We start from the raw sequence: 24,099 nt of genomic DNA on the forward strand, positions 1-24,099 counted from the left end.
AGAAATCATTTTATTTCACACAAGCTATAAGGTGTTAGATAATTCTGAACAGATTTGGTCTTCATGAAGACTGTTATATTCCTTCTCTGCTCGCATGTTCTAAAAGTTTGCTTGTTGAAGGAACCATTGATATTACTTGTGATTCAGCTTGAGATTTTTCATCAACTGATCTTTTACTTTTCTTAGCCAATTGCAAGCATTAATAAAGGTATTCACAAATGCTGTATTGTCATCTAAGTATACGAATACAAATGTTCTAGGATCGTCCATAGAGAATGCATCACATTAGTTTTTCAAAGGTAGTAGGCTTATTACATATTCAGATGGTAAAACATAAGTTTAGCGCAACTCATTTCTTATAATTAAAGCTATATTTTCTCGACTTGCACTTGCACATCTTATGAGATATTATATTTGTCTAGTCTACATAATCACGTTCATTGGAGAATGTGTCTGGGTATTCTATGAGCAAACCATATAATCTGTGACATTGATCAGTTGTTGTAAGATATTCATGGCTTCAGCTACACAGCCTACAGATGAGACGGTAAACTATGTTTATATAAAGTTTTGTCATAAGATTTGTTACATTTTATTCATGAGGTGACTATTCCCATTATTTATTCACGTGGAAATGCTAGTTATAAAACTTCAAACTTTATGATGTCTCATCCAGAATTGACTTGAGTTATTGCATGGTTTGCTGCGTTCATGACCAGTATTCCCTCTAAGCCACGCGGCCGCACAACAACCAATCCAATGCTGCGCACTTCATTATTCCAGCCGCGCATAAACTCTAAACCATTAGTGAGGAGTCTCAACATGTTGAGACTAGAAGTCGATATGCCGCCCAGATAACCAAGTGGTGACATTGCAAAGCGGCCTAATGGTCCAATAGGGTCGCTGGGCTAAAAATATCCCTGCCTTTAAGAAACACCTAACACCTTGTAGCGCACATCCGAATATTGCCTTGATATTGGTGTATTTCGCACATTGATTGAAAAATCCTATGGAACAATCCCTCTCTGGTACAGCGGTAAGTCTATGGATTTACAATGCTAAAATAATGGGTTGGATTCTCGTCGGTGGACTCAGTAGATAGTCCGATGTGGCTTTGCTATAAGAAAACACACACACACACTAGGGAACATCATTCTTGACCCTCATGGTGACATCCTTTTTCTTCAAATTCCCGAGAATTCTTTCAAACAATAATCGCTTAAGACAAGCTGGAGTATTTGGTTCTACCTTTACTTCGCCCAAGTAACTAGATCTAAAATTGTTCCTAATAACTTTTGGTATTAGCATTAAATATTTTAGTGGAATAATGACTGTCTTTTTTGTTTCTATTGAAAGTTCAACCTCTGGTGTCGTAATTGTCGTACGAAACTGTTTGAAGCGAGTCTCGTCTCTCAAAACCCTTTTTCTAGAATACTTGTTTTGACTGTGATGTCATATAATACTTCATGATGTTCTTGATGTTTTCGATTTTGTTGATATGATATTTCTACACTTAATTTGCCTTTTTACTTCATCGGTTTCTGCTGTAATCCCTCTGCACACCTCTTTTGGCTTTTTCACTTTTAATGTGAACACCTTCTCTGACTTATTTCTGTGATTTTAATTCTCATACAAATATAGCACCCTGTTCTTGTAACTCTTCTCTACCTGTCTCTTGGTGTTTTGTTTCATTATTTTCAGCAAAATGTCGATCTTGTTTTGAGTTCTTACTATGATCTTTAGGTTGGGTTTTGATTTTATTTTTATCAAATTCTACATTTTACAACAGTTTTGTAATGGGTTAAATTATTTGGCGGGTTCCTTTAGATTATTCGATAAAAAGAAGATTGTTTTTGTTTGCATTTTGAATTTCGCGCATAGCTACTCAAGGGCTATCTGTGCTAGCCATCCTTAATTTAGTAGTGTAAGATTAGAGAAAAGGCAGCTAGTCATCGCCACCCACCACCAACTCTTGGGCTACTCTTTTATCAACGAATAGTGGGATTGACCGTTACTTTATGACACCCCCACGACTGGAAGGGCGAGCATGTTTGGTGCGACCGGGAATAAAAAGAAGAATCCAGTGTCATATTCTCTTACTGATAACAAAAACGCTTTATTTATTCGACTAAAACTTTTGTAACTCATATTAATAATAGGCCTAAGTATATACAATACACCAATACAACGATTTCACTTACATGCTAATTTTCTCTTCTATATTTAGCAATTTCATGCATATCTACATCGACTTTTTACTCGCAAAACTGAACTAACAGACAAGCTGACTAATACACTCTATAATCCAATAATCAACTACTGTAACGAACTCTAATTATTGAGCCCGGCATGGCCAGGTGGTTATGGCACTCGACCCGCAATCCGAACATGCTCACCCTTTCAGCCTTGGGAGCGTTATAATGTGATGGTCAATCCCACTATTCGTTGGTAAAAGAGTAGCCCAAGAGTTGGCATTGGGTGGTGATGACTAGCTGCCTTTCCTCTAGTCTTACACTGCTAAAGAAGCAGACGGTATAAATAAAAAAAATGTATTTAATTCAGTATGAAATTAAAAATGGAACGTGTTTCGAATTCTATAGTTAAAATCACTCTATAATCTGTTAGTAGAGTGTAAGTATTTCTCGCTGATTTGAACAACCAAATTTACACTTTAAATAAGTTCCTACAACATCAGTATATCTACACAATACATTATAAAATGTTAAAACTTCGTTCCAACATCTTGTTGTTTTTGTTTGTAATTTTATTTAGTATAAAACTTAACATTTCGAGTTATATCAAAAACAAAACGTTCGAGGTTGACTTACGTCTGTTCTAATTATGCTTCAGGACTGCAGAGGAAGTACGCTTGATATATCATCACTTCACTGAAATAATCTAGAATATTATCGCATGTTTATGATATTAAACCTCTTTCTTTTGTTGATTAAAGGTTTAATGATGTAATTCAGAGTTGAGATGGGATTGTGTGTGTGGGGGCAATTAGACGCAATTATTCCACCACACTTCGGAAGAGGCAACAACAAAGATGAAAACAACAACAACAGTTAATTAAAAACAGGGTGTCCCCTGAAAACTACTTTTGCAACTGTGCTGCTGTAACAACAAGTCTTTTGATACAAAACTATTATTTTGTAATTTTTTATTAACCTGTTCTTACGTCGCTTTCTTTCATAAATATTTTCTCGGTCATGTAACTAGAAATAAAATCGTTGTCATCACTTCATATTTATTATAACATTTTGTATATTATCACCCAGCGCTTGTTTTTTGTATTGTTCAAACTGTAGTTAATGAATACTGCTGACTTCTTTATGATTTGTTTTGAACTTCGCGCAAAGCTACTCTAGGGCTATCTGTGCTAGCCGCCCCTAATTTAGCAGTGTAAGACTAGAGGGAAAGCAGCTAGTCATCGCCACCCACCGCCAACTTTTGGGCTACTCTTTTACCAACGAATAGTGGGATTGACTGAACATTATAACGCCCCCACGGCTGAAAGGGCGAGCATGTTTGGTGCGACGGGGATGCGAACCCGCGACCCTCAGACTACGAGTCGCAAGCCTTAACCCACCTGGTCATGCCGGGCACAACTTCTTTATGAAGTTCAGTTCTGTATACCACAAATATACACATAAAGCTCTTAATTCTACCTTAATATCTTTATTAAAACTACTTAATAAATTGCGGATTTATTCAGAAAATAACCCAGAGATCAGGAAAGATTGTTTGAAAAGAATATTTGTTAGATTTGCCATACGTCGTTTTAATTCTTAAAAGCAGTACATTTAAGAGTAAATATATAGTAATGACTAAGCGCTGTAGAGTAATTCCTTTTTTTCAGTTTTTATGTAAACTCGACCATATCAACACTGTTTTGCCAATATACGTCGTGAGTTCATATAGGGATTAGGAAAGTACTTAAATAGATTGTAATTAAATCTGTAATATTATTTTATAAACGTGTGATTTCTCTCTATTTTCTGGGAAAATCTGTAATTGCAATAAGTGAAAGGTAGTCCCAGAAGAAAGAAAAAAAAAAATAATAATTAGCTATTTTTAACTGTCGTTCCACCAGTGAAATAGAACACTACTCGAGAATATGACGTAAGGCTTCACATGAATCATGCGGGATGTGTATTAGCCGGCTTTTGAACATGTTTCCCGTGCACGCAGGTCATTGGATAATCCAATTTGTCATATGGAAGGGAAGACGTTATTTTTCTTATAAGACATGTAGTCACCATACTTTTTGTGTAGCTTGAAAATAACTGTTTTCCTTGTGGCTAAACTAGTGACAAGTAACGAGAAACAATGACACAATAATTGTTTGGCACCACTCGTTTATTCTCCTGTTAAGAACTTCACACGGGATGTTTTATTCTAAAGTTCTATCTCTGGGATAGAATGGATAGACTGCAATCTGACTGAAATCCAGTTAAATTATTTAAATCTCCCACCTGTTTGAGGGTTTAAATAATTAATTAATAATTACGCTATATTGAAACAATTTTAAAACCTTACTACGTTTTCATACTCACTTTGTTTTATCATATTATATCTGACAACCGTACGTCTTGAAAATAGTCCTACAGCTAGTTGATACTGCGAAAAACAATTCACTGTCACGTAGAAAGCACGTCATTTTTCCCTGTGGGTTTTTCATAATGCATCTATGTATAAAGTCGACGGTCTCTCAGTGTCCATTTCATCAGTCTAATCATGCAGAAATCATGACTTAATCGGTATGTCCTGGCAAGGAATAGAATGAATAGTCATTTTATTCTCTAGCCGTTTAAGGTATGTAATGGTTGAATTGGAAATATGATTAAAAGACATCTCTGTGAACTCGTACTCTGCCAGACACGTCTCTAGATATAGATCCTTTTTGATTATGTCGTGCAATGTTCCTTAGGATTCGTGGATGGCTTTTGCCTCTGTAGTTGGTGTTGTGAATTCTCAATCGTTAAAAGATGTCACATTTTATTTACCAGGGCTGCGGTATGATTTGTTGTAGGTCTCTTTCTGAATGGTTTTGGTGGCTTAGGATGATCCATATTTCTTTATTTTCCAACTCGCCTTGGAAATTCTAAAACCCTGATCTGAATTGAACTCATTTTTAGTTATCAGAGAGTATGACTATTTCGTTTGGAAAGGGCTAGTACATACCATTTACAAAATGCGATTACTCTGGCATTACTCTTCCTATGAAATGTTAAACAATGCCAAAATGCAGTTCTGATACATTTGTTTTGCCGATATTTTATAAAGGCTGTTGTGTTTATGTGACTCGCTTATTTGCGTTTTCAAAATCGTTTGCCATAAGATACTTGACTTTTTGTGTGAAGAATATGTTACAAGCATGTTGCTAAATATTTAGCCAAATTTGGCCAGTTTGTTTCAAGTCACTGCTGTTTAAAAATAATTGATACTTCCTGTTCACAACTGCGAAACGTCATACTCCCTCCCCCCTCTCATGAAGCAAACCATTCCTGGCGTTTGTTCGAAATTTGACCAGCATCGTAAACCATTTCTTGAAAAAGGGCATCTGCTATACAGAACCTTCCTTACATCGTAAAGCATATGAAACAACGATGTGTGTGACAAACTTATTCACACTTCTCGTTATATTTCTGGTCATGCTTAGACCTAATAAACAGAACATGTGGGTTGCGTCGTTGTCTGTATTTTGTATATTCACTGAAATATCGGATAGCAATCGCACAGAAAACTGTGAAGTGTTTTTAACAAGCAGATATCTAAAAGAAGGTTAGCGTGTTTAGATCCCATGCAACTGCTTCATAAAGATGTTTACATATATTGCTCCAGCTAAGTAGGGCAGTATAGCGTAAAGCCCATGAATCTAGCGAATGAACAGTTAGTTGACAATAAATGGAAGCCTGAACAATGCTTTGTGCTATTTGGCTAAGTATCAAAATAATCCAATGCGTTCAATCAGCCTGCTTCTCTGCCTGATGTAGTAAGAACGTTCACTTAGTTTTATAATCAATGATCATAGGCTACAAAAAAGAAAAGAATAGATCCATATACCCAGTTCAAGCAACGCTGCGTACAAGTTTTGTCATAGGACTGGAGTAGAAATTGGGCCTATTCCAGGTTTTTCAGTAATCATATACGTTTTCAATGCGATAAAACATTGCCTTTTATATTGTGATTATAACAATTGCACTAAGACTGTTAGTAAGGGGGGTAAGAATGTTTGGAGGATATTGACTTATTTACTGTTAGCGTCCGTTTTACAACAGAATGTCATATATATAGTCAGGGGCGGTCGCAGTCATTTTGGAGCCCCGAACAAAATTCAGTAACTGGGGTCCTGTAATTAAGAAAGAACTCAAAAGTAGATTAAAAGGTATAACATTTGGGGGACTTCCATGTGTACCAATTCCAATAGGTGAGACCGCTTAAGTACATAGTGAAGGTATTCTAACTTTTAAGACTAGTGCTTAACACAACACACAATGTAGAATTTTAATAGGAAAAGTTATATTATCAAAGATGGTGTTTCTATAAACTTCACTGTTTTACCTTTTATGAAAAGAAATCCCAGATATTGGATTCACTGACATGGTACAAATGACGAGATGAACAGAGGTAATCAGCATAGCTAAGTGATGATGAACTGTGATGAAAGTTTCAAGATATATAGATATCTGTTGTGAAGACTTATAGCATTTTAATGGGCTGTGAGTGATATTAAAAATGATCACCTGAAAGATCTCAATCGGTTACAGGTTGTATTAATCATAATTTTATTAGTAATTTCGTCAGTGGTTGCAAGTGATATTAAAGATGATCGTAGATAATATCTCCAGTGGTTGAAGGCAGTATTAATAATTATTATTGTTAATAATTACTGTGGGTAATATCGATAGCAGTTGCTGGTAGTATTAATAATTATCGTGGGTAATATCTCCGGCAGTTGCTGGTTGTGTTAATAATTATCGTGGGTAAAATCTCCTGCAGTTGCTGGTTGTGTTAATAATTATCGTGGGTAATATCTCCGACAGTTGCTGGTAGTGTTAATAATTATCGTGGGTAATATCTTCCGCAGTTGCTGGTAGTGTTAATAATTATCGTGGGTAATATCTTCCGCAGTTGCTGGTAGTGTTAATAATTATCGTGGGTAATATCTCCGGTAGTTGCTGGTAGTGTTAGTAATTATCGTGGGTAATATCTTCAGCAGTTGCTGGTTGTGTTAATAATTATCGTGGGTAATATCTCCGACAGTTGCTGGTAGTGTTAATAATTATCGTGGGTAATATCTTCCGCAGTTGCTGGTAGTGTTAATAATTATCGTGGGTAATATCTCCGGTAGTTGCTGGTAGTGTTAGTAATTATCGTGGGTAATATCTTCGGCAGTTGCTGGTAGTGTTAATAATTATCGTGGATAATATCTCCGGCAGTTGCTGGTTGTGTTAATAATTATCGTGGGTAATATCTTCAGCAGTTGCTTGTAGTGTTAATAATTATCGTGGGTAATATCTTCAGCAGTTGCTGGTAGTGTTAATAATTATCGTGGATAATATATCCGGCAGTTGCTGGTTGTGTTAATAATTATCGTGGGTAATATCATCAGCAGTTGCTGATAGTGTTAATAATTATCGTGGGTAATATCTCCGGTAGTTGCTGGTAGTGTTAGTAATTATCGTGGGTAATATCATCAGCAGTTGCTGATATTGTTAATAATTATCGTGGGTAATATTTTCAGCAGTTGCTGATAGTGTTAATAATTATCGTGGGTAATATCTCCGGTAGTTGCTGGTAGTGTTAGTAATTATCGTGGGTAATATCTTCAGCAGTTGCTGGTAGTGTTAATAATTATCGTGGATAATATCTCCGGCAGTTGCTGGTTGTGTTAATAATTATCGTGGGATATATCTTCAGCAGTTGCTGGTAGTGTTAATAATTATCGTGGATAATATCTTCAGCAGTTGCTGGTAGTGTTAATAGTTATCGTGGGTAACATCTTCAGCAGTTGCTGGTAGTGTTAATAGTTATCGTGGGTAATATCTTCAGCAGTTGCTGGTAGTATTAATAGTTATTGTGGGTAATATCTTCAGCAGTTGCTGGTAGTGTTAATAGTTATCGTGGGTAATATCTCCGACAGTTGCTGGTAGTATTAATAATTATCGTGGGTAATATCTCCAGCTTTTGCTGGTAGTGTTAATGGTGGCTATCAATAAAACCTTCAGGATAATGCTATCACCAATAACGTTTTCGGGAGTACAGGTAGTAATGGTGGAGATAATCAGACGGCGTTTAATAGCCATCGCCTAGAACAACTGGTGAACAGGATCATTCGGCGACCAGGTAAGATGATAAAGGATTTCAGTAAAATGTAGTGATGACTAAAAAGATAATCATCCGGATCCCTGGAGCTGACAGTTAATAGATGGAAAGTTAAAACCCAATTAGAGGGATTTTAATTAATATATCAGAGCCACTTCACACGTTTACAATTATAGCGATATACCCGTTTAATAATCAGTGTTTATGAATATTATAACTTAGATGTTACACAATCTTATATTACGTCAGTCAGTCCAAAAAGAAAAAGAAAGGCTATTTCATTGCGAGTAATACAAAGAATTCTTAGAAAAACGTATTTTATCCAATAAACATCTGCAATTACTTTTAAAATTTGAACGTTTAGGAATGTCAGTAACTTGTTTTTGCTGCTAATGTGTTATTTCAGGACAGTTAAGGTTCATTTGCTCAGACGTATCCTTAACAACATTTCCACTTTCATCATTCTAATTTACATTCTCATCTTTTACCTCTTTTGTTTCACATGTGATAAAAATTATCCGTACTTCTAAGATATTTAATCAGAATACACGCGCTGATACACTGGTAATGGGTATTGCGGGACAACATGTAACATTTCAAACTACTGAAAGAAAACAAACATTTGTAGCTCCACTTTATATATAAATGAAATTGTTTATTCAATCAACGTAACACAAATCATGCAAGTGAAGTTATTTCCTTTTTTAATATTTAATTTATAAATGTTTAAGTTATCTGGTTTCTAAAGTAAAACGAACACATCAGTAACAAAATGTTTTGTTCACTATTATCAGAGAGCCTTAGGGATTGTTCTTCCTTTTTTCAAGGATGAGTGGGAAAAGCTCTTGTGGTCGGTCACCTGACTTTAGTTAACCCACGACTGTAGTAACCGATAAAGTTTTAAATGTTAGTACAAACCGTAAGCGTTATACCGAACGGTGTTCTCTGCTATCTCTTTCTGAAGACCACGTGATACAGCTTTCTCCAGCACTCAAAGATATAAACTTAGCGGAGTCTGGTTATGATATAGTTTTTGTAGATCCTTGGCGAAGTCTAACCGTGATGTAGCGTTAACAAGATCCTAACAATATTTTTTGTCAGACCCTGGTGCCGTATTTTTTAAACCAAGGCTTCATATGTCAGTGGTCATTCTCACTGCAGATTATTAACTCCTGACTTTTACAAACCTTTTCAACAACATCTTCACTTGAGTATAATATACATCCCAGAGGAGAAACAATATATGAGCCTTAACATGGAGTACAAGCATCTTTAATGATCAAACACTGTAATACGTAACACTTGCAGTAATTATAGAACTCCACGACAACCTACCTTTGATTGTAAGAAAGTTAATGAAATACAGAAAATGTACGCATTTGTTTTTGAAAATACACCTAGACATACTTAAATAACACATATTGGATCTCTAAGTTAGAGAGTAGCAAAAAACTGGCAGTTTTCAATTGCCATTCATTTATTTTCACGTGCTTATAGTTTTCACGTGATCTATCGAGATTAATACACCGAACACTCCTTGAAAACGTGAATTTATTTCCGGAGATATAACATGAAAGTAACAGGAATTTCGCAAAATGCTTCACCGCTGAGAGCTTCTACAATTAGATGAAGAAGTAACTCTGCAAGGAAGATGATGAATGTACAGTGATAACCACAAACTTATAAACGCAGAAGCTGTTTGTCATGTTTTACATCCTGAGTACACGGTCTTACAAAAAGGTTTCCAATACAGCTTATAACGCAAGTTAGTTTGTAATTTAAAAACAACAACAAGTGTTCAATATCCTTTACACCCCGGTATTATATGTTTACTTACTAAAAAAAAAGTGTTTGGTATTATGAAAACTCTGAACTTAGATAGTTTTACATGTAACGAAAGTGTCCATTACAGATAAGTGTCGCGTCAACTTCACATCATCTATTTTCTAATACTGACCAATCTAGTAGACACTATCATCTTAAAGGCCCGGCATGGTCAGGTGGTTAAGACACTCGACTCGTAATCCTAGGGTCGCGGGTTTGAATCTCCGTCGCACCAAACATGCTCACCCTTTCAGCCGTGGGGGCGTTATAATGTGACGGTCAATCACATTATTCCTTGGTAAAAGAATAACCCAAGAGTTGGCGGTGGGTGGTGATGACTAGTTGCCTTCCCTCTTGCGCAGATACCCCTCGTGTAGCTTTGCGCAAAATTCAAAACAAACCAAACCATTATCTTAAACTGTCGAACGATTCTTCTACTTAAAGAAAAAACAAACCGGTTAAAATCTTGATAAATTGGAAGAATATTAATTCCCTAAACAATAATAATACTTATAATGACTTTAGATCGGTTACTTCCCATTAAGGTGCACTTTGTAAGATTCAAAAAGGTGATTGCTTCATTACATCTGCTGTTTCAAACCTAGGTTGTTTTATTTAGAAACTGTCCAAATGTTTATGTTCGTTGCCCAATAAAAGACAGCTTTTTCTGATAATGTTAGAAACTTGAGATTTGATGAAGATATTTATTTAGCTAGTATAGATAACAAATTTCTGTTCACCTACCTTCCCTTAGATGAAACCATTAACCTTTCTAAATTTTGTTTTCAAAGGTAAACAACGTGTTCATGAACTAAGTAGACAATTTTTCAAATATCTGACGAAATGTTCTAAGAAAAATTGTACATACTTCGAAGAAACTGATGGTGTGAGAATTGGGATATATAGCTAACGCACGTTTGTGTTTTTATGAAAATGGTTGAGGGACTGTCTTATTGAGTTCAAACCGCTTATTTACAATTGCCATGTTGATGACGTATTTGTAATACTGATTAATGAAGACCAATGGGCGAAATTTATAGAATACTCTGCTTTATCTTTTCTTGACACGTGCGTTTAACCAACAAGGACGTTTTGATGTCAGTTGTTATCAGAAACGCACCTACTCCGGAATATACACACCCATTTTTACAGATTTTTTCCATTTCATTTCAAAGAAATAACCGTGAAATGTTTTACATTATGTTCACACGAATAACTATTTCATGTAAACTTTTACAGGAAGAGTCATCAGACTAAAATACATTTTGTAACTTAACTCTTTTTTTGAACAGCAACAACATTCGTCCAGGTCATTGAACCATGGCGTCCCAAAGCCACAAGTAATGAACTCTTTGCCATATATATATGTTAGTACTCGAGAATCTTAAAGAAGAAATTAAAACTATATATATATATATATATATAACGAACATAGTTTGTCCACCAGCTTAATTTCAGTGTGTTTAAACCCCCACTGAGAACTCTGAGTGTGTTTTTTAAGCTTAAAGGTTGAATCTAGTTTTATCAATTGTCGCGTGTCATTTATTAATTTTGTTATTCAAAATGTGGGGGCTCTGACCTTGGGTTGAGGGTCAGAAGATTTGGATATAATTTAAATGAACAATAAACCAAGATTCAAATTCACTTTTTTTTTCAATCTCGTGTCTCGGACACCGTTAGAGAAATTTTATTTCGCACTCTGGCCGTGAAAGTGGTTTTCTTCAAGCACTCCGGTCTCTCCTATGTCAAAATTTCTGGACATAGGATCTATAGATCCCAGATCTAAGAAGGGTCGCTTTCCTTCCATCAAGTTTAAACCTAACTACAAGTTAAATACCAAATTTAGAGTATACAGTCAATATGTGTGTATAAGTTTAGTCTGGATCTTTCTGCTACGACAGCACTTCACACCTGACGTCACGTCCTCGTCGAATTCCACTATCCAAGCTTCAATCGAGATCAAGATAAGCTCTTCTCTTCGAGTCAACGTTTCATAATTTTTCTGACATCCACGTCTTCAAATACCATTTCAACAATCAACGTATTAAAATTAACATAAGCCCAGTGGCCCAAAGTGTGTTTGGCAATATCTCTTTCATGGCGCGGGTGAAGAGAAGCAAAAAGTTTCTGACCACCTTGGGTTGTCTTTCAGGCAACAAAATAAATTTGGGGTTTAGAGATTTTTTAAACCTAAATTCCTGCCCCGGATTTTAATTCAAAGACAGTTCAAGCATTGTTCGCCATGCACAAAGCGGATATGACGTGGCCTCATCATTTGTTATGGTTAAAAAAGAAACGAGTAAAACCAAAATTAAACAATCAGCAAAACGCTTCTAGAACTCGAGATCTAGCAATACTTCCTGATTGATAATTTGATTGAATCGCCAGTTATTCAGTGGAACTGTCCGATAGCTGAAATATTAACTAAGTTTTATCTGAATATATATATATATATATATATATATATACCACCAGAACATGGTAGCGTGTGTGTGTGTTTTCTTGTAGCAAAGTCACACCGGGCTATCTGCTGAGTTCACCGAAGGGAATCGAACCCCTGATTTTAGCGTTGTAAATCCATAGACTTACCGCTGTACTAGTGGGGGCCACGTGGTAGCATTTCTCGGCTAGAAGTATGTGAAGATGGAATAATGATAGTTTTTTACATATTTATGTAGGCGTTAAAAGTCGGGGACAGTTACCATTTTAAATATAAAATAAAATATGTTCTAAACTTGAACTGCTAGTTTGTGTGGAACTATTAGATAGAGGGGGCAGTTAGTTCGATCTCTGTTGTAATGTTTGTAAAGAGGCTAGACAACTTTTGGTGAAAGCAGCCAATGAAATACAACTTTAAATCGGAATAAATATAAACCGGAAGCGATTAGTAGAGGAAGTAGAGGTGGATATAAACGTTCAAGAAAACTTGCGTTCAGAAACTACATAATACAACTAGCTCGTACGCCGGATGTTTGAAAGGGAGGGGTCTAATTTGTGGCATCAAAGCCAACTCATATTGCAAAGTACAACGAGCATGCAAAACATGCTAACGTTAAGAGGGTCTGGGGGCAGACAACTCCCAGAAATTTTGTAAAGTAATATGTGCTATGAGATTAAATTTAGAAGTAATTTTGTATGAAATATACCTTTAACAACCATATGTCTGTTCACATAAAATCCACAAACATCTAATGAAAAGCCAACAAATCATCATTTTGTTATAACTACATGGGATCTAGACTTAACTTAGCATAAATATGTACGTTTTAGTTTAGTACTGTGCTATCTACATACAGAGTAGTTATTAATTGTTAAATTGTATTACTAAATAACATAAGCTTCTGCACTATCATTATATATATCTTTATATCGCAAAATTAGGACGTTCAGTTGAAGTTCCCCTGCGTACGTGCGCAAATAATGTGTAAGCTATTGATTGTGTCTTAAACAGATTAATGTATCAGCGCAACTCTTTATAGCAAGCATACGCTATTGATTATACATATTAATAAATTATATATATATATACAAACATTATGCCGTGAAAATGCCCTAACTGTCTGAACAAATTTATAGTGAATAACTATCCGTATAGTACTATGAATATATATATATATATATATATGAGAGAGATAAATATTTTTGAGAAACTGCAGTAGCTTACTTTTGCTAAACTTAGTGTGTTTTTTTCAAACGTCTCACATTAATTTCACAAAACTAGTGTGAGATTACAGAATCCTAGTTAGTGATGGTCCAACTCTTACAGATATTGCACGTAACTTCAGTGGTATAGTGTCTTTTAGAGGTTAAATAGGCCAATACCTTCTACATAAATCCAGTTGGACTGAAGTTTAAGAACTCGGAATCTTTAAAAACTTTAATATCCACGCCGCCTTGAAAGACCATGTGTCTTTCATGAGCCGTTTGGGTTAAGAGGGGAGAAGAAACACTCAAGATGAAGAGAGCACTCAAGTAGAAGATATTCAACGATCTGAAAACACATTCCATCACATTCACGGCCCTTCCGAAACTTGAGGCAGAATCCACGACATGGAACAAACTTTCAAGCCAGTACTAACAATTACTGAGCTAACCTCACATACTTCCAAGTTCTTTTTTTTTTATATACTTTTTCTCTCTGGCGGTGCGTTTCCTTGCTCCTAATTACCGGGTGTGGGACGAAGAGAGATTGTTTGATCTTAGCACTACCAGGAGAACGAGCGCCCTACACATTTCAGCTTACCTACTTATGATTTATAAATCCATCGAGGGTAATTTACTGAAGAAATGAAATATTGGTTACGTTGTTGTGAGCTATTGGAACGTTTACCTATACATAGTCTCTTTTCAATTCATGTGAACTATGAAACATATTTGAAATTATGCTGCATATTTGGCGTTACATCAATCATCCAGGACCTTACTGAATTAAATTAACACAGTCTAGCACATCTAATGTATGAAGTGAGTTTCATGCCGCTAGATTTCATGGGTGGATTGTATCCTATAATATCTTCATCACATCTGTGAATGCAAGACGTTGGTTCTCATGGTTCCTTATGTGTCAAACTGGGTTGAAAAATGATGGAAATTACCATCACAGGAGGGATAAATCCTGTTACTCAGCGTTTACATTAGCTGAGTGGTGAATCTAGGTGTAAAGGGAACTGTTGGTAGAACACATTGGATATGACTGTGTGAACACAACCATTCATGGCTCTCTTTTAACTGATTTGTACTTGAAGTAAGGTTGTGGCAACCAAACATCAATCATTGTCATGGTCAGTAACCAATACAATCACCTTAATGTAATTAGAGACAATTGTTTTTCTGGATTCTCTAAAGAGAATGATTATGGTAATTTCTCACCATTCATACCCAAGACAAACAGAACATGTGACCATGTAACAGAATAAATTATAATTGTATTTAAATACTTTTTGATATTTAAGTTAATCTTATGTTCACATTTAATTTCTGTTTCTTAATAGTGGTTCTTGTGACTGGGGCAACTGGGTTTGTTGGTACTCATGTCATCAAGTTGCTTCAAGAGGATGGCTACAAAGTTAGAGGAACTGTCAGAAGTTTGCAGAATGAAGAAAAGTTGAAACCCGTCAAAGAACTCTGTCCAGATGCTCAACAGAAAATAGAGCTTGTAGAAGCAGACTTGACAAAAGATGAAGGCTGGAACGAGTGAGTTATAGCTCAATAGGTTTTAAAAATAATTGAATGCTAATTATTCATGTAAAGCATTGTTTTGAATAAAAACTACATAAGTATAAAGTTTTTACATGATCTGGCTTGTGATACAAATATATTTTGTAGCATTTTAGAATGTTCTCTTGTATTAAATGCCAATTATTGCATTAATATAAAAAAGGGGGTTACACTACAAGAAAGACATGGGGGGACAGAATAAAGAAGTATGGTTCAAAGATGCAAGAAAAAAATAACAGTCATGAGAGAAGAAAAATAGAAAACAGTCTGAAAAGAAGTAATTAAAGTGTACTTAAAGTATCTTGTGTTGATAACATAAAGAACAAGTGATGAGTTTAGTGAAAAATGGAAGATTGACTAGCAATAATACGTGTACATTTGGAACATATTGTGAGAAAAGATATATATAGAAATATAAGTTACTGAAAATAATACATAGAGGCTTGTTCATGACTAGTGATAGGTGAGAATTTAGCATATAACTGATTATAATCCAAAGGAAAACTGTGAAAGGACTGGGGATGGTGTAGATAGGATTAACAAATGACTGATGATAGAACTGATAAGAAAATTTTATAGCTAAGTTAACAAAAGAGGGTGATAGATAATGATGGTGATTTTAATGTTAATATTAGTGAGAGGAATACTGGCTGATCAAGTTATATGTGTTTCATTAATAAGTGAAAGGACAAACATGTTTATGGTATGGAAAGTTACATCTTTTAATATAGTTAAAAGTATTGTTATGTCATTAGTTATTTGCGTGTTTTAACCCACATTTGCCATTGTGAGAATGCACAATTTTATGATGCATTTTACACTTTGTACTTCCTTTTGAAAGAAAAATTATAGTTTATTTTTTATATATTTCAGTTTATATTTGGAAGATTGTAAACATGCTGTTAGATAAAGTGTATATGCAGTAAATATCTACATAATGATTATACTTGCATAGCATAACCACAATGAATAATTAGTGTACTGCCTATGGATTTAATTACGGTTTTGTGAGGGCGAGTCTGGGTATCACCTAGACACTTTTTATGAGGTTGGGCATGTTCTAGTACCTTTTATTTTAAGCTTTCTATTATGATTAAATATATTAATATAAAATATTAATTTTAAAGTTATACACCTAAATTAATTAAATGTAGCAAAATGGCCCTTCAAAGTCTTTCATTTCTGGTGTCAATATATCAGAATCTTACCTATTGAGAACATTGTTTTAGCTCTTCTATTTTTTAAAATTCTATAGCCTAGGAACTTTTTTCCATCTAAGACCACAATTATTTAAAAATATGCACTTTCAAAAAGTCACATCTAATGAATGATTTAAAGTTCAAGATCTGATTCAGTTCCACGTTGCTTGTTTGGTATTCTGTTGAGATCACATGACTTAACATCAATGCCATTAGGCATCCTTCCATATTGTATTTTTATGGGTGAATCATCACTGGTTCCTGTCTCATTTTTCTAAGAATCAAAAGAGAACAGTATTGTTAATTGTGGCTGTTTCAGTTATAGTGTGGTGGGGATTTACTACGAGTAGATGTACAGATACAATTGCCCTTCTAAAGGGCAGAGATACTGCTCATTGGTATATTTAAGTTGTATTGAATCCAAATGAATGATCTTTATTTGTGTATCCATTTGGGCTAGATGCCTTTGTCCTGATGTATGGTATTCATTACCATAGCTCTGTGTTGGGACATAAATAAGGCTGATGAAAAAGTACACATCACCAATTAATCCATTTCACTCTATAATAGTGTTGTCATGCACATCACTAACATAAACAGCATCTCAATCACTACTATATCTGTTGTGTCACAGCTAGCTTCAATAACATTTGTATTGGATGAAAGGCCTTATCAGCACTAGATGTAACACATATAGGGTGACTGCTTATTATTATACACCCTTTTTTGCTTTCACTCAGAAGGTCTTATTAATAATAATAAGACAGATTACTGTTAGAGTATATTGAAACCAAAAGTCATGGAGTGCTGTTTACATCAGTATTTATCTTTTTGACTGACATCAGTGAGCTTGGCATTTTATTGACAGAGGAATTGGATAGGGTTCCCACATCATTATCCACAAACCAACCAGAACTGAGTTCTATAGATGTAAAGACTGTATTAATGACTAGGTGACATTTATTCTTTACGGATCTAGAGACTGAATTAATAATTAAATACCGTATGTATTTGTTACTGAATTTGTTTTTTTTCACAGGTGAGACTTTGGTTGAAGAACAGTTTGCCTATAAAATCTTGCCTCTTTGATTTTTTGGAGTATTTTAGTTAAGAATTAGGGTTAGAATAAAGAGAAATCATGAATAACTGATGCTATTATGAGAGGAATTAGTAAATAACTTGAATTATTACAGGGAAAAATAATAAATGTGTGAAAATTTAGAGGAAAGACTGAGAAACAAAAGTACAACTTATATTCATCAGGTTCTTATGATAAATGGTTCTTGTTACATTGTCTCATGACATTTCAACAATGAAGAGAATATCAAATGTTGAGCAGCAGATATTAGATTCATTTTTTATTTGAAATATTTACCCAAAAGACAATATTACCAGAGTCAGAAACATAGTGGCATAAAAACATCGAAACGTAATGAATTATAACCTCTTGATTCTCTAGTTTTTGTCTACCTAATCATCTGTATTCTGTTTTAACAGGGCTATAAAAGACTGTAGCTACATCATCCATGTAGCATCACCATTTCCAAATGTCCCAATTGCTAATGAAGATGATGTTGTAAAGCCTGTTGTTGAGGGTACTAAAAGAGTTTTGCAGGCTTGTGCTGATGCAGGAACTGTTAAACGAGTTGTACTTACCAGTTCAATAGCAGCCATTCATGGTGAGTATACTTAATGTATTATGTTGCACACTGTAATATATACTTATTTTTAATCGTGCTGTATATTTACCAACTTAGGATGTTATATAAAGCCTAACTAGAACATTATGTGCTAAAAATGCATCAGACTATAATGACGTATATTTACCAGACCGGAATACTGTACATTGTACCACCTATTCACCATAGTAGAGTGCTGTGTGGCACCCTACTTATTTCTTAGACTAGAATTTGTTACATATTGTAATTAATCTTTGATGAGTCTCTGATTTATTATGTTATGTACATTACAATTTCAAATAAACAGAAATTTTAATTTGAACATAGAAGTTAATTGAAAGTCAATATGTATCAAGTTTATGACATTTACCAACAAGATTGTTACACACAGTTTTCTTTTTAACACAAATATATTTTAATATACAGAAAAACAAAACAGTTTTTAATAATGGTTATTTAAATAATTATTTATATACAAAAATGTTACAAACTTGATTTTTTTCGTAGAGGATGATAGATATCTAATGTTTTCATAGAAATACTAACGTCCAAAGTTAATTCTTTGAAGTTGAATGGTTTGTGATGTTCAAAATCTATAAATGTTCCTGGTAAAATATTTGTAGTTTTCTTATTAGTAAGCATGTATCACAATTATAGCTTCTAAAGCTTATAGTTTGTTGACTGAAGCTGATCAACAATATTCTACTACTGTCTCTCTGTGTGTTGCAGTGGCTAGCTTTTAATACTTATTAGGCAAGATTCTCAAACATTTTCAAGAATATTCGAAGATAGACTGATATTTTTGTACAGTGTATATTGTTGATTCTTACTCCTGAGAATATTCTACAAATTTAAAAAATAGGCATGACTTGCATAATACACATTTAACAATAAGAGTTCTGTACATAATGCTACCTATTCATAGTACCATACTAAAATACTGTATAACCATATTATTTGAATCTCAGGGTAGTTCTGTACATCACACCACCTGTTTACTAGACGAGATAATATACTGTATAACACTCATTCACCAGATTAAAATATGTCATTACAATAGGTGGTAGGTATACCATGTTAGAATATTGTGAGTCATTCTGTGTATTCATGAAACTAAAATTTTGTAAACCACAATAATCATTTGCAAGAATAGAATGAGTGAAGTGTTTAAGATTGTATAAAGAATTGATAATATTGATGTTTCAGTGAGAATAGTAGAACTAGGGACTTGGGGATAAACATATAAATTTTGACAGAATAGGAGTAATCTTCAGCTGAGACAATTTTATTTTTCTAACACTGTGGTTGGTCCTTATAATGGGTTGTTTCAGATGTTGTAGGACGTGGCATGGCCAGGTGGTTAGGGCACTTGACTCACAGTTTGTGGCTTGTGAGTTTGAATCCCTGTTGCATCAAACATGCTTGCCACTTTTAAACATGGGGATATTATAATGTCTTGAGCAGATCCACTATTTTTTGGTAAAAGAGTAAGAGTTGGTGATGCCTAACTGCCTTCCCTCTAGTTTTATACTGCTAAATTAGGGAGGGCTAGCACAAATAGCCCTTATATAGCTTTGCATGAGATTTAAAAAAAAATCAGATCTTGTAGAAGTAATAAATTTAAATGAGTTTAAGAAAAAGTTTAAGTACATGAATGATAAGGGATGGCTTTAAGATTTTTTAAAAAATTGATTTATTAATAGTTTAGTGTGTGGAACAGCGAAGATGGACAAATAGGTTCTGGGTTGTTCCAAAATATTATGTCATGTTATTCTACATTGTATACTACATTACACATGTAATATTTTACTGGTATAGTGCTCTGTATATCACAGTGACACACCAGTTAGTATTCATTATATGAATGTAAATGATGTCTACTACTCTATATACATATAAAATTATAATGCATACCTCACTGAAATATACTAGTACAATATATATTAAAAATCAAGAATATTCCAGCAGATGTACTAATTTATACTTTATACCAAAATATGTGTAACAGTGGATTACACTTTATATACCAATATAAAACATCTTACTAAAAAAAAGTGAATATACCAATATCTATAGGATATTACATAACATAACACATACACCAGTCTTTATATCCAGGGTTATTATAAAGTTAGTTGGCTTTTTCATATTATTGTAATTCAAAATAACCATCATAGAGCTATAATACTTTTTAGATGAACTAAAAGAATGATTAAAAGGGTAATTCCAGTGTCAAAAATAGGTATTACCACTGGTGATTATCACAAAATATGCATTTTATGGACCACAAAACTAGGATCAGATATTTTAGGTTTCATTCTACATTTAAACTACTCAAGAATTATATATCTGGACATAATACTGAGTCTTTTAAATCACAAGTACAGGTATTTGTACTCAGTGATGGGAAAAGTTTAAGTTAATCCATCTATTTAAATTATTTCATGGAATCTAAAAAAAATATCAGTTGTGTTCCACTCTTGGTTTTACTCACTACCAAGGCTCTGAGCTATTTACTCCTCCCACTATGAAAAGTAATCGTTGAGTATTTCAGTCATGCTAAGAAGTGGTCAACAATAACGTATGATAAATGAACATTTTTATTCTTTAAGTAATACCACATTTTGAATTGTGAATGATAGTGTAATTAATTCCTAATAATTTAGTGTAAAATATCCTGCTTGCAAAAAAAAAAAAAGAACCAAGATTATTCATGTCTGTTTTTCCATCATTTCAAATGTGAATGTTGAGTTTTGCCTACATGTACATCTTTTCAAATTGGATACGGATGAACGCTTGGACAGAGAATACGGTTCACAATATGTATATTACAGCAATGGTAATAACAATGATGCTTTATTAAGATATCATACTGAATTTGTTAAAAATTAAATAGTATCTTTCACATGCTGTCACCTTCTGTTGGGAATGTTAGTAGTAGCAGACATGAATATTTGCTATGCAAACTTCATGATCAGTTTTATCTGAAGGGTATTAAAATATTACAAATTTTAAAATGAAATAGGGATCCTGCTATAAGATAAGTGTATAAAGCTACCAAACTATGGATTTAATTTTATAAATTTATGATTGTGGTTTTAATCTTTGTTTCATTACCTTTTAAAGCAGGATCTCTACTTCATTTTAAAATTCATAATTTTTTAAAATAATCTTATTTGTTTTCTTTTTATGTTGTATGTGTTGTTGTTGTTTTTGGAATTTCGCACAAAGCTACTCGAGGGCTATCTGTGCTAGCCGTCCCTAATTTAGCAGTGTAAGACTAGAGGGAAGGCAGCTAGTCATCACCACCCACAGCCAACTCTTGGGCTACTCTTTTACCAACGAATAGTGGGATTGAACGTCACATTATACGCCCCCACGGCTGGGAGGGCGAGCATGTTTAGCGCGACACGGGTGCGAACCCGCGACCCTCGGATTACGAGTCGCACGCTTTACGCGCTTGGCCATGTTGTATGTGTATAAAGTATATACTTTAGCTTTAGAAACTGTTGTGTGTCTATCCATCAGTATATAGTGCCATCTGTTGGGTTGAAAAGATATTTAAGTAACTACATGATATGTTTACCTTTTGTATTATACCTGTGTACATATGTTGATTTTTATTGAACTACCAAAAGTGGATACTTGCAGACCAATCAAGTAAGCTGGAGAAATCTTTTAGTGATAGTTTGAGCCATTTAGTTGCTAACTCAGCTGAAGTGGTCAGGTAAGTGGATATTAGATGAAAAAGTTGCTGTTTTAGAAATTTTTGAATTGTTATACCAAAAAATATTAGTGACCTTTTTTATCGTATTATTATATGTGCATAATATATTGTAACCAATACTTTGAATGGTTAGTTTTGTGCTTAGGAATTCAATAGGGTGATTTTTCAGCATGTGAATTACTTGGAATCCTTGTTGTTCTCTATTATTAAATACTACTTCACTTAAAATTGATGGTTATTTTTGGCAGTGGAATCACATTTTCCATCATCCCTTTAATACCTTTACCAAATACGATAGTTTTCTGATTAGTTTATGGGATATAAGTGATAGACAAACTAATTCTATAACAGTCATGTACTTTTACCCAGTAAACCAATATTTTTTATTTTATTTTCCCAATTATCGTTCCTAGCTAAGTATAATTTTCACTGGGTACTTTTTCTTTACAGAATAAGCTAATTTTCACTGGCTATTTCTGTCACTCAGTCTAACAACTTGCATGTGAATTTTTTCAGTACACTAATTTATATTGGTAAATTTGTTTACATAGTTTACTGATTTTCGTTAATTATGTTTTTCAAGCTTACTAACTTTGCTTAGTAGTAAACTTTCAGTAGCTGATTTCTTTTGCTGTTTACTGAGTTGTACTGATTTTTTATTTAGTAAATACAGTAAGTTTATCTGACTTTTATACTTATTGTACTGACAGTCTATTGACCCTGTTCCTTTTCTGATTGCAACATTTCACAGGCTATTTTCCATTTCTCAGTATATCATTTTTTCACAACTATTCTTTCTTACACCAAGTACTTGTCCTTCTTTACTCAAAATGCTAAAACTTTCTCTATTATTGTCCTTTATTGGAATATATCGGTGTTATGATAAAAGTTTGCCTTTAATTAGTTCACAAAATTTAATAACTATAAAAATGAGCATTGTCCACTCAGTACACCTTCTTTCACACAGTAGTTCAAGTGTTGTTGATTCTTCTGGGCTATGCTTTCTTAAGTGTTCATTTTTCAACTGGAAAATGTTGAAAAAATCTTCTTCAGTAAGTATAATTTATACAGTTCTTGAAACTATAACTAGTAAAAAACTGTGCACCAAAAATCTGGCACTCAGGCTACATTCTGTCGTATTTTTCTGCCTCAATGAAGATGACTACTACTTTTCATATGTGCTGTCCTTTAGAAAATTATATTGTTCCTAGAATAAAAAGGCTAAAAGAAAACAAATTGCAAGAAGGTTTTTCCTTCTGCTCTCTTTTTTCCTGTGATATTATTTCAGCTGCTAATGCTGTTTACAATCCATTCTAAATATATAAATGTGAAACCCATCACAAAATACATACCACTGCTGTATCTTAGCAAAGACAGGTGTAGAAATTAATATGATCTCCTATACATTACAGTAATTCTAACTACAGCAAACTAATAAGAATAGTTATTTTAGGTTAGGCTACTTCCACAGATCGTTAATGTAGGCTTTTGTTATAATGTGGCATTATATTAAGAACAAAGCACATATAAGGAGTTGAATTAAAATGGTGATCTCATTTACCCATTCTGTAACCTCTTGTATATGCATCTTACTATGTCCTCAGTTATCTGTTTTTGATAAACAGACATCTAATTATCACTTGCAGATTTAGCACTGTAATTTATTAGTCATTTATACCTAAAACTACACACCCACTCACACCATTTAATGCTAGTTATACAGTTAAAGAGATACACATCTGTTATCTAATCCCACTTTCAAGAACATTTCTTGCAGGAATATGAAATGATTTGTGACTAACACATTTCAATTCCTCTCTACCCTAATCATCTGCACATTGTGGAAACTAAATATGGCAAGAAAAGCATCACATGATTTGTATATTTGCCTCTGAATCAAAACTAAAATAAAGGAGAACATGTAAAGGAGTTCAGGCAATTTCATGTTCAGTGATTTTTATTGAAGAATGTGACATACTCTTACCCTTTCAGTTATTGATAACAACAAATGTGTTTACTCTTGTGTGTAATGATATAACAAAATGACATAATTTAATTACTACACTTGGTATATGCATGGAGATTATGTACTTAAATAACTAATTTTATTACAAGCTATAAG

General features: G+C 33.9%; 1 protein-coding gene across 1 annotated transcript in view; it reads left to right on the top strand.

Annotated features, from left to right (window-relative positions):
• The window catches only part of LOC143232573 (uncharacterized), a 58,778-nt gene that overhangs the window by 22,255 nt on the left and 12,424 nt on the right, over positions 1-24,099 (top strand). The window contains exons 2-3 of the mRNA XM_076468169.1: positions 15,147-15,348; positions 18,069-18,250. Of these exons, the coding sequence (XP_076324284.1) occupies positions 15,147-15,348; positions 18,069-18,250 (384 nt within the window). The remainder of the gene's footprint in view (positions 1-15,146; positions 15,349-18,068; positions 18,251-24,099) is intronic.

The sequence above is a fragment of the Tachypleus tridentatus genome, chromosome 11, assembly GCF_004210375.1.
Source record: "Tachypleus tridentatus isolate NWPU-2018 chromosome 11, ASM421037v1, whole genome shotgun sequence".
Taxonomy (NCBI): domain Eukaryota; kingdom Metazoa; phylum Arthropoda; class Merostomata; order Xiphosura; family Limulidae; genus Tachypleus; species Tachypleus tridentatus.